Raw genomic sequence first — 13,093 nt, 5'->3', positions numbered from 1 at the left:
ATGAGCTTACGCTCGTACAGATATTTTGCAGCTTGCCTACAGTTCTGATACATGCATTCACGGCCTTAAACCTTGACCTCTACTCAAGGATTTGTCCTTGAATCAAATTTAAGCAAAACAAAACTTCCATTTTCTTCAATATAATACTATAAATACATCACGATTTTTTCCGAAAATTGCCGTACCTTCTGGAATGAAACCTTAGCATTACCAAACGTTGCGGATCACGCTAGATTAGTTAAACTTATTCAACGAACATATCTACTCGTCATATCTTACCGTTCCATCCAAAAATTATACAGAACGAATTCAGAAATGCGTCTCGGAACAACGCAAGAACTGTAAATAACTGTCTCAAAAGGGTTGAAAAATTTACCTCGTAAGTAAGAAATCAATATTATGAAATCGATTCGCTTAAATTGAGATGTCGTTCGAATTTAAACTACATGGAACTATGTATGTACAAAGACTCTCGTGAATCTGTGGTAGCACCATATGATGATCGGGAGTGGTTGGATTTAGTATTCGTGTAAAAATTAATATTGAAGACGTTATGGTAACCTGATTGGTGATCAATTATTGCAATCCTTGGCAATCTTTACGAACAATATCACTTTTTGATTGCTCAAGATTGGAATCACATATTCTTACTTAATTATCGAAAATGAAAACTTATGCCCTTGTTTATTTATACACAAGATGCTTTTACTTCCTCATTAATGCGATTGGAGACATTAACTATTAAGACCAAATACGTGATAACATTTTTTTTTCTAACACTTATCCCCAAATGCCGCGTTTCAGAACGACCATTTAGGACTACCACGGCACGAAAGAAAGTTGTTCAATCGCGCCGACTTTTAGTAAGTCACACAGCACAGTGAGACTTCACACACATTGCACAAAATTACTGTGAATCTAAGGTATTATTATGTTGTTAGCACATTTTAAGATATTACAGTCTGTTGAAGAAATTTCCTTGCGAACAAGTTAGGAAATGCTGACCTAAAATGATGCCACTAAAGCAGGTGAGCCAAAGATGGCAAAGCTTTGATTTTTTTTTTTTTTTTTGGTTCTGTGAATTTATGTTGAATCTTAAACTTATATGTAACACATATAAGTGTTGAGGGTTTTTTTTGTAACATAAAATTTAGTTATTTTTTATAATCCAATTTCAAAATTGTAGATTGTGGGCTTTGGAGAAAAGAGTTCCAAAGTTGGAGTATGTGTTAAAATCACGTTTAAAACGTGAAAACAATATCAAGGAAATTAAAAAGAGAAAAGTTACAATGAACGTTTGTTTGATCATTCGCTGCCACGGCTTCACCTGATCGTGATATTGTTTTTAAAAGTGATACTATGAGAAGGTGAAATGTTTAAAAACAAAAAAGTACAGTAGAGCACCAGAAATTAACTTACTACATAAGTTAACTTAGTTTTTTCAAACGGTGAGCACCTTGGGAAGATACATATGACATTTGCACGACGTAAAAGTATTAATCTGTTAAAGTTATAAGGGGTAAAGTGCATTAAAATGACTGTGTTTAGAGTAGAAAAGTTTTAAAAATAAATCTTTCAGAAAATGTATCTGAAATCAAAGTTATAAATTTAAGTACAAGTAAATGAAAATAAAGTATTACCTGTAAATAAGAATTAATTTTCTTTAATAGTGAAATCACTACATACAATACCAACCGATCAAGGTAATCTCTTCATAACCAGTCATTTGCGCTGTGGGGTACCACCGTTTTAAGATAAAAATTAAAATGAATTCATTTTTTAGGGGTCGTCTACCTTAGGAACACTGGCCCACAATTGACTCACCTACCAATAAATAAAATTCAATGTATAAAACAGATTATGAAATGTTGATATTTTTATTACATTGGTTAAGTTTTACATCATATTTACAATAAATTTATTTTTTCCTCATATATTACAACATTTAAATTATTTTAATACCCTTTTCCATATTTATAACGTTTATTATACATCTCATTTAAATAAGTTGAGTTACTTATACTTCACAGTTTTGTGAAATATAACTAAACACAACTCAATCTTTACTTTAATTATAATTTCACTTTCATTAAAAAAAAAAAGACAATAAAATTAAATAAAATCATCAGCACTTATTTTTTTACATTCTTCAACATTGTTGCAATTCTATATACGTGCATTCCTAAAATAACCCGAGTTTACATTTATTTCATTAAAAATTAAATAAATTGTCGTAGGACAATTATATTCTGACATTTATTTCAATAAACACCTAACACTAACAGTAAAAAAATCATTAATACATTAGGCAGTTCACTTTTCTTTACTTCAAATGTTTTAGGCTTAACCTTATTTCTGTGCTTTTATGAAAGTTATAAAAACTCAAGCAGTACCAGAATTTCTCCGAAAAAATATAAGTTTTTCAGAGAGTGTTTACACAAACTGACTCACGTTTTAATTCATAAAAAACCTTATATTGATCACATATTTCGTACTCAAATAAAATGATGACAACAAAAACAACAAACAGATCTATCGGTGTCGAGCAATATTCAGTCAAAAAAATATTTCTTCAACGTATGAGCAAAAGTTATCTGGTTAACTCCCACCGCTTAAATATGTGAACCAATAAATTAGATTGATGAATAAAAAGATCACTGGGAATATAACTCGGGAAGCTTTGTCCACTTTACTGACACTGTTCAACTGGAAATGTGGCATTGATCCCCTTCGATTAAGGTATGACTTTCTTCTATCATGCAAACTGCGCTTTTGCCTCATGCTTGCCAATCTTCCATTTCGTGGTAGGCCAGTCCTCCCAAAATCAACAGTAACATCGGTAGAGACCACATCGGAAGAGGAAGATTGTTGTGCTGCAGTTGGAGTGGTCTCCGAAGCGTCTACCGTCTGTGTCGCTTCTTCCGTACAGAATATTGATATCTGAAAGAAATTTATTAAAATGAATTTATAATACCATTAATCAGTTTCATTAGCGTAGCAACATAATATGAATTTAGTGAAACTGAAAATGTGTACGTAGAGCAGCATTTCTTCGATTGATCTAAATAAATATTAACTCTAAGTACTTAATCTTCGAGTTTGAGGAGTATTTAGATTTAAATATCAGGGTGATTATTACGTTTATGTATCGTTGTCATTCCAATGAAACAAAGTTTTGATGCTGATTATTTAATCGATTATATTTATTGATTGGTTGCAAGAGTCTTCTGTACTCAAATGTTGGAAGTCACATGGGAAAAATTAATACAAAAGCATGGCGCGTTCATAAAAGCAGTTAACTTAATTTTTAACCGACTTCAAAAAGGAGGCGGTTATCAATTCATACCGTATGTATGTTTTTTTTTTTTTGTTTGTCCACTCATAGCGTCTCACCTAGTGAACCGATTTTGATGATTCTTTTTTTAATGGATAGGGGATGACTCAACTTAGGTCCCATTACTTTGTTTGACCATATTTGTTCTTTAGAAAAAAAAATATGGGCAAAAAACAGTCAATTTTATGCAATTTCCCTATTAAATGATATTGTAGCGAAGTTCGCACTTTTCATCCGTGGATAACGGTGGCTCAGTGGTAGAATTCTCGCCTCCCACACGAGCGACCCGGGTTCAAATCCCGACTAGGACAAAGTGAATTTTACTAAAATTTCGTTTCTACTGTTTCCCGTATTTTCTCGAATCTTCTATTAATTTCTGTATCTTTCCAAGTCTGGAAAGTTCCAGCACTTTCTCAAGTTGTATATAAGGAGATGTAACGTTCATTCGTGGTTCTGAATAAAGATCTCGAGTTGAGACTAACGAGTATTTGCTTCATTCGGCTTCCACATTGTCTTAGCTATCTTCATCTACGCGACAATATGAAACTCATTGTTATAAAAGTTTGGTGCCATATAACAGTAACATTAATAGTAATTGTAAGGATAATTTTGAATGAAGGCTTCTCTGAAGCAAGCATCAAATTTCTTCGAGGGATATTTCGATCATAGGGAATCTGGCGTTGTCGTCTCATTTTTAGCGTAAATAATTTTATTTTAGTAATCCTGTTGATTTATAGTAACCTTACGTGAATTATCAAAATCTTCCTTTCTTCAGTAATATTGCTCCATAGTAGGGGTAAACCTAACCTGGAAGCGAGGTGATGCAGTGATTAGGATCTGCTTAGCCTTCACAATGCTACCATTAGGTTTGACTCAACTACTCTGTAGTATTTTTATCGTTATCATCTATGCCGATAACAGATGATCGGGGCTAAGTAAGAAAATACAGGATTGCATCATGAGCAACTTAGATGCTGTGGAATGTAAATTAGTTAGGAAAAACGTAATACTTAAATGGTTATAGTTAAATTAACTACGCATGATTTCCAGAGAGGAACAAAGATAAGTTTTTAGTGCCAATCGCTTAAAGTTTAATGCGTGTCAATAGTTTTTTTTTTTTTTTTAGTATGGAGCATTTTTAAGAAAAAAATGTGAAGTTTCGTGATGGTAACTTCTTATTATTTCTGAAATACTTACATTTACACTAAAAAGAATGAAATAAAAAAATTTTGAAAAAAAAAATAGAACCGACTTCAAAATTGCTCTAAAAAGTGAAAAATAATTTTATTCTTTAAACACCATCGATAATGCTTTTAAACATAATTTTTGAAGTTGGCGCAAAAACGATAGATAAAATCATTCACAGCCATAACTCAAATACAACTATAAATTTAACCAGGACCAGTTTCTTCACTATCACATACACTATGCATTGATGACAGCATATTTGAATAGCGATATAAATGTTTCGTTCGTAATTTTGGATGCTTTTCTGAAAAAAAAATATGAACGAAGCATGGTTACACTGGATTTTACGTTTTGTTTTTGCGCCAACTTCAAAAATTATGTTTAAAAGCATTATCGATGGTGTTTAAAGAATAAAATTATTTTTCACTTTTTAGAGCAATTTTGAAGTCGGTTCTATTTTTTTTTTCAAAATTTTTTTATTGTAAATGTTTTTCTACGTAAATATTATTATATATAACCGCGTAAATATGTCGTTAATTTATAAATGGCTGCTATAAAGTAGAAGCCACCTGGAGTAACCCACAATATTCTAGAATTGTTGAAACTAGTTTTTTTTTTTTTTTTTAACGTTTTCCCATATGAATCAATATTATTTTCCAAAGTAATAAATCTAACGATATATTTTTTTAAAAAAAGGATATTTAAAAGAAACTAATCATTAAATATAATACCGAATTTCCAGTTTATCTACGCATAAATCGAAAGAAGAAGTACGGAACGCTAATGAAAAGTCAGAGTAAAGGGATTTGACAAAATAGTCAAAGTAATTTTGCCTATAAAATCAAAACAGTAATAAAACCTAAAACTTCCGATTCTCCTATGCTTACAGGTCCTGTTTGTGCATATTACAATAAAGTTACACTAATCTACGCCTTCATAAAAACTAACATCTTAAGTAATCAAACATTTTAAAACACTAGTAAAAAACACGCAATAATCGTTTAAACTTTGAATTTATGCTTTTGCTCATATGTAAATTTACAATAATGTTTAATGAAACATGATGCGAATTAGACATTTTTTAAACTCAAAATACACTAAAACTGTACTAATATATAACGACAACGAACAGAACAAAAAAGAATATTCTCCACCGTAGAAACTATTTTAACAACTTCTTAAATATTAGAAAGCAAGTTTTTCGACGCAGTTTAATGTAAATTAACATATCCAATTACACTTAGAGTTAAATTACAGAATCAAATTTACTGAAGTACTAATCAGCTCCAAGCTTACTTGCAAAACCAAACAATAACGGAAGAGTGAAAATAAAAACTAAATGCTTAATTAAACTAACGCAATAAAATTAAATACGTGAAGAAAACCGCAAAACCTTAAACTAGCGTAGGAATTTCTTTCCAGACTCAATCACTGAACTAACAGCTTTCTTTTCATTAATTACTATTATTGTTTTCCCTGCGTCGTAAAACGGATGTAGTCCTCTTTTAACTTGTTCAGGATATATGGATCATCTTAATTGGGTCATTGACAAGAATTCGTTTAAGAATCATTAGCAGTCAGCTATGAAACTGGGATGTTCAATTAGTAATTAAAATAATTGACGAGCATAATCTTACGCTGCACGAGAAAATTAACTGCATTTTGTTTTTCTGCGATAAACTGTTTTGTGTTTGTGTTATAATTTCAGTAAAAAAATATTTTTAAAACTTAAATGATTATAGTCCCTAAAGTTGTTAATAAGTAAATTATCCATAATGTTACAAAACATTTAAAAAATACATATTCTGAAAAATTAAGAACTCATGATTTTTTTTCTTTTAATCTCCTCCTCTCACACTTTCTCTCACGTACACAGTTTAGTTCTTTCATTTATTTATTTATTTTGATCTTCGTGCAATGAACTTTAACATTATACAAATACGAGCTAAACCATGGATGCATACTAAACCATTTTTAAGGGTGAAAATGGTTTAACTGCTTTGCTGTCAAGTTCACAATAAAAGAAAAGGAGCTTGTTTCAAGTTTTATTGCAACAACAGGTAAATCGCAAAATTTAGCTGATTCTAAAGAACATACTTCTACAAGCATAAAACTTTTCTTTAGATTAAATGTAAGTTTTTAACATCTAATCTTATTAAACAACAATTTTTCTAATTGTTTTTGTGTTTTATAGAATGTTTGTGATAAGAAAAAATGTATTGGACCAGATCTGATATGCAAATTTGTGTATAATTTTTGCTACAGTCGAGCCCGCTTAGTGGAATAGCCAATTTTCCATGAAAATCCACTACAATAAGCGGGATACTCTATTATCCGGGATCGCAATGACACGTACCAACGATTTGATACGCCGAAACTGTATTATAATAAGCGGGATATTCTTTTAACTGATATTTCAATAAGCAGGCTCGGCTGTATTTGTATTAATTTACGACATTGTGCACAGAATTCCATTGATTCTGATACTTATATACTGCGTATCCACGTTTGACATGCATGATCTCTCTTTTTGCAATAGTTCTAAATGCATGCCTCCAATTTCACAAATGGTCAAAACAAGATTAACAGCAATCAATATGGGTGTTTATTTCACATAAAAATACTTAATTGAGATTTTACTGCAAACCCCTTTACTGTAAGTAAACTTTTGCATGTTTTCTTCCGGGTTTAATGCAAAAAAAGAGGTTAAAATAAAGATATGCTATAAATTTTCTTATTCAGAAACTTTCACGTATTTTTCATGCGGGTGATTACGAGTGATTAATTTGCTTTAATTCCATCATGAAGAACAAGAAACCCTTAAGTTTTGACTGTTTCTTGTTTGCAATCGTAATTGAAAACAATTACTTATATGTTTATTTAATTAATGATTTACTTAAATGACGTTTCTAACATAATATTATCTTTTTTTTTATTTATTGTTTTCGTTATTCGATCAGTTGAGTCTTAAATGAATATTCTTACCCTAAATAAAAAAACAATAAAAATAAATAGGAACGATGGCTTCGCAAGCAGCAAATGCCGACAGCTATACTAGCTGGTTTACTTGAAAACAAGAAAACTTTAATGATGAAAATGAAGGCAAGAAATGAAAGCAGGTTTAATGCAAAAAAATACGACAAATAATTCGTGTTTCCGCGTTTGATGTCATTTCATCCTTCACCGAAACCCTTTTCATCGCACATGCTCCTTTTATGTAGCTCTGAAGATTCAATTTCTTCAAAGATGAAATTTCATGTTTGCCAAATCTATTGCTCTGAGATGAACAAAATTTCTGTTTTCAGAAATTTCCTTTAATCTAATTTGGATATTATGTCCGGAAAATGCTCTTATGATTCCTAATTTTTATAAATACAGGTGGGCCAACTAAGGTCATGTGAACCAAGGTGACCAATCCCCTCTTTCTTCTGCGATGGACAGAAAACATATGCTAGATCGGGATTTTATCGTCATGAGAAATCTGAACTGATGCTCAAGTATTAAGTCAGCAAGCAGTTAGTTATCAACAGACAAAAATACAGCAAGAAGAGTTACAGAATTACATGTCTGACCTTGTTTTAGAGTAAAGTTTGTTTCTTAATAGTTCACTGTAGTTTACTAGTGTAAAAACATTATTAATTGTTTTAGAAAGCCTAACTTATGTAGTAAACGAATCAGAAAGGGAAAATATCACTGTGTTATTATTTTTTTCCTGTGATTTGATAACTCCAGAAAAGTAGACATTAGCCCAATAAAGCCAAGAGCTGCATTATAATGACTCCAGGAGCCTTATTAAGGCATCGAAGAATCCAAAAAAGAACATGATCATGTGATGCATGTGAAGCACAGTATACTTGAACGAACTGTGCACAAGAGTTACTAAAAAAAAAAATACTTATCAGTTCTCTGAATATGACTCCTTCTTTTTTCAATTGAAGTAAATATGAAATTTTATTTATTTATTTATTTATTTATATTTGTTCATCAAATATGGTTTTATATGTTTTTATGTAAACAAAAGAACGTTTCATAATTTTTTAATTTGATAATTTTTTTGACGTTTTTTCATAGTTTCGCCCCGTGTTCCTATGCAGGTCAAGTCAACATTTCTGTTAAACTCAACACAATTTAAACTTAAATTTTCATAGATTTTTTTTATTATCATCTGTTATGAGTAATTTCATGATAATTAAAGGCATATTTTATCTCTCTCTCTCTCTCTCACACACACACACACACACACACACACACAAAATTCACGTTAAAAAAAAAAGAAAAGAAAATATCTCACATGACTTACAGCCGTATTTTCGTTTTTCCAAAAAGAGTCCTGATCCTGGCCCGAGATACAGCCCACCAAAGAAAGCAATCCTGGCGCCATTTCTCACGAACACTAACGAAATTTTTTAGTTATTTTTTCTCTAAGAAGGTGCACGACATTTTGTTGAAAATATTTTTTATTTGAAAGAAATGATCTTTTTTTTTAAAAAATAGTTTGCACCATTTCTTGCTACATCTTTTTGAAGAAAAAATCTGTTTTTGATTTTTTTTTCTAATTGTTATTTTTATTTTACTTATTTATTTATTTTATTTATTTTTTCTTTTCTTTTTTGTTCAGAAATGCCAATTTCAAAATTTTTGGTTTTTTAAATGTTGCTCAGTACTGTTAAGCATTACATTTCCTGAAAAGGAGAGCTTCTGATTTTGAGTATAGCAAGGTTTAGAGTCAGTTGGAAAAAATCAGGGTTTTCAGGACCTTTATATGTAAATCAGTACCTCTATATGTAAACTTAAAATTTTAGTGAGTAGCCTAAGGCCAAAAGAAACGTTTACTTTATTTATCGAACCCTATTTTCATTTTTAGTTGCAACTTCATTCAGGAAAGTACACACACATTATATATATATACTAGCTGCGTGCCCGGCGTTGCACGGGCTACTTAAAAAATGAAAGATATGTCCAATTGATGTTTTTGTATTACTCTGACATCAGTTTCTAACGCGCTAAGGAGTAAATAAATACGCGTAATGCAAAGTTTGCAAAACACCAGTAGAGCATATTTTTGGCAAAAATCTATTTAACGTTAATCATAGTTATCAATAATACAAGTTATGAGTATTTTCAATTAGCACTAAAGATGAAAATATATGCATTATCAACTATAATCTGTGCTCACGTTAAAATGAATTACATCTGATAGACTATATCTGAACTATTTATGTACAATTACAATAAGCTTTTTACATAGAATGACACATACTTTTTGGTTGATTACGTGACATTAAAGCACCAAGACTAAATAACTACTAAAAAGCTTTAATTTAATACCAAGTCATCAGATTCCAATTTAGCTTTAGTAAATATCCTTAAAAACAATCTTTTTTGTTCAACTCTGTTTCACATAGAAATCCAAACAATCTTAATTTAACATGTTCTTTTAACGATATAAACTGTATTTTAAAAATAGAAACAGTAAAGAAAAAGAGACTTGTTACAATTAGAAAACTCATCCATGTGACGGGAAAAAGTCCAACAAAATAAACATAATTGGTCGCACATCCTAAGTGTACCAAAATATGAGGCCGGTAAATGATAAACTTACACTACAACCACTAAACATAGCTAAAGAAACAACTTTCATATGTTGAAAAGAGTTAAGAACGTTGAATGTAAAAAATAAAAAAAAGGACAGACGATAAAATAAAGGCTATGTCTGAATAGGGCAACCAATTTTAAATTAAATTAAAATGAAATTCTAGATGGAAACGTTGTTTTAAGATTTGGACAGCAGCCAAAAAAATCTCTTTTAAAACAGTTATTAGAATTTTACTTTGTCACGCATATGCAAAATGGCAACAGGAAAGAAATAAAAATTCCTGAATAACGTTATGTTAATTAACGTTTTAATTAATATCTCCGCTAATTAAAGTCGTACAATTACGAGATTGGTCCTATTGTTTTCTTTGGAAAATTTCGAATCGATCGGTATCTCGTTTGACTCTCGATTCGCAGCGGTTCTCGAGAAGATCGATCTTCAGACAGACAGACAGACAGACAGACAGACAGACGGACGCGAACAGATTTTAATATATAGTAGACATATATTAGGATGGTCCTTATTTTTGAAGTTGTAGACATTGTACACGACGCCCCCTCAATTTGTTCCATTACACAAATAAATGATCCATGCAAAATTTTAAGTCAATCCATGAATATTAACACGTGCCCCTAGGGCCCCCTTTTTTGAGTTTCGAAGAAAAAAATGCGGATTTTCTCATTTTTATGTAAAAATATTCCCAGGTTTCATATTTAAAGTAATTTTGAACCTCAATAGATGTTACTACTTCCAGACCAACCATTCTCTCATTTTCATTCTGTAATATTTTACATATTACGTAGGGTACATGTACACCAGTGGCCTAGGGACGGGCATACCGCAATTCGCGCTCGTTTCAAACCAAGCGGCAGGAGAACATTTCTTACCACCAAGATGGATACAAGAGATTTTAAAAGCCATTAATGAATGATTTTTGACAACAACAAATTGCCTCCTCCTGGCTTTGGGGGTGTTGATTTAGAAAATTTTCTGTGTATCTAATAGGTGTGGCAAATAGGGTCACTAGGTTTCCATGCTATAAATATAAGTAATGACAATTATATTTTAATTCGCTGTTCTTTAGTTAAATACTTAAATGTTTATGCATTCTTATAATTTAAATTTTGAAAAATCCTCGATTACCCTACAATAAAAGTAAACTCTATTTTCCATATCTTAAATATAAATTTAAAAAAATTCCAGATCGGAATAATGTAAAAATCTATACTTTAAACTGTCTTCTATTTCAGTACATAGTCCTTTATTATCATCAAATTCCTCTTCCAATTCACAAGATTTAGAAACCGAAATGGGTATCTATCCTAATTTGTTGAACCTTTTTTCTATATCTGGTCTACCACAACGCAAAAAAGCTTGACAACTATTGATATCTGCTCGCATTTCATCAATGTTAGACAAATGCCAATGCCATATTAGGGACAAAGATGCTGTTCATTTATTTACAGCCTATGTAGATGCAGTAAATTTAAATCCAAATAACCTTATGATCAATCGTACATCCCTTAAGAGAGCAAGAGAAAATCTTTGAGAGGTAAAATCAGATTTCATGAATTCACGCTGATAGGCTTACCATGATAGCTTCAGGTCCCAATGTTGAACAGCTACTCAGAATTTCTGAGATATTTCTTCAGTTGCATATGATACCTTAGATGATTGCTCTTTATTGCTGACTGTTCAAGCTGTAGTGTTTTATACAGCGGTTTACAATACCGGCCGTATAAATTGTGCATGTAATTTTTTAGAACAAAAGCTGAACGGTGATATATTGCATTTGTGTTGCTATCATCATGCACTTGAAATCGTACTGCAGAGTGTCTTTATAGAAGTTCTTGCCTTTCTTAGTTCTAGACTCGATATTCCATTATTTAAGCGCTTCAAAATTCAAAAAGTACACATACCACTTAAATTCTAAAAGAAGAATTTGATGACATATTATTGCTCGTAGAAAGCGGAATTAAGAAATATTACAGAGAATTCTCATAACGTGTAATAATATTTCTTGGTTTAGTCCTCCCTCCTACAGGGATATGTTTTCGGCAACCTGGAGCTTATCTGTGAGCCAAATGGGTGGCAAAAGGAATTTATTGTTTGAATATTTATATATTTAGGAAACAGTTTAAATTGACCTTATATGAAGAGAATGCCCTAAATGCTGTTTTACAGTTAAATGCTGTAAGAAGATATAGTTTTTCGCAGCAACCCATTCTAGGCCTTTTAAACTAATATAAAGTCTAGTGTCTAAAAAACCTGCAGCGTACAAAATGATGACAAACATGCAGAAGAAGCAGTGATTGAAAAATTCATAAATCACATATGGTATTTAGGGGATGAACTAGTAGCTTTGTCCGTATTGGATGAAGGAATTGACTTTGAAGATAGGAAAAGACTACTTCAAAAAAATGCTTGCTGAATAGGAAGACGTGTCTGATGACTGTATAAAAAATTTCAGATAACAGTAGATGATTTGGAATACTTTCTTAGTAAAGATCTTCCTCTTTATAGAATCAATTACAAGTAAATAAAACTGTTTGATAAGTTACAAACACCAAAAGATGTTTTCCTATGTGATCCTGATTCATGGCAAAATGAAGGAAGCTATTTAAAGGGAAGAGATATCGTTAAAATGCTGAAAGTCGTAAATGATACAACTGAAAGAGGAGCAAAATTAATCGACGGATTTCACAATCAATTTACCAAATATGAGTCACAAAAGCAATTTAGTATTTTACAGACAGTTCAAGACTATCGGGAAAAAAAAATGCACACGATTGAGATACATTGAGAAAAGCGTACGATTAAGGCAAAGTTTCTAAAGCACTATTTCATTCTTATTCAATGTAAAATCTTTAGACGATATGCAGTATTTAAAAAGATTAATTTTAGGGCTACCTCGCAGTAAAAATATTTTGCAAACATAGGAGAAACGATGTACGGGGTCTGAAGTAAAAACTCAA

The 13,093-nt window shown here is 31.2% G+C and overlaps 1 protein-coding gene across 1 annotated transcript in view; it reads right to left on the bottom strand.

The window, feature by feature from the left end:
• Positions 1–2,313: 2,313 nt before the first annotated feature.
• LOC129231417 (gamma-aminobutyric acid receptor alpha-like) overlaps positions 2,314–13,093 on the bottom strand; it is a gene marked incomplete in the record, with an annotated part of 271,263 nt that continues 260,483 nt past the window's right edge. Inside the window, 1 exon segment of the mRNA XM_054865726.1 lies at positions 2,314–2,940. Coding sequence (XP_054721701.1) covers positions 2,599–2,940 — 342 coding nt within the window.

Source organism: Uloborus diversus, chromosome 10 (assembly GCF_026930045.1).
Source record: "Uloborus diversus isolate 005 chromosome 10, Udiv.v.3.1, whole genome shotgun sequence".
Lineage (NCBI taxonomy): Eukaryota > Metazoa > Arthropoda > Arachnida > Araneae > Uloboridae > Uloborus > Uloborus diversus.
The sequence above is the reverse complement of the archived record's forward strand: the minus strand, read 5'-3'. Positions and strand labels throughout refer to the sequence as shown.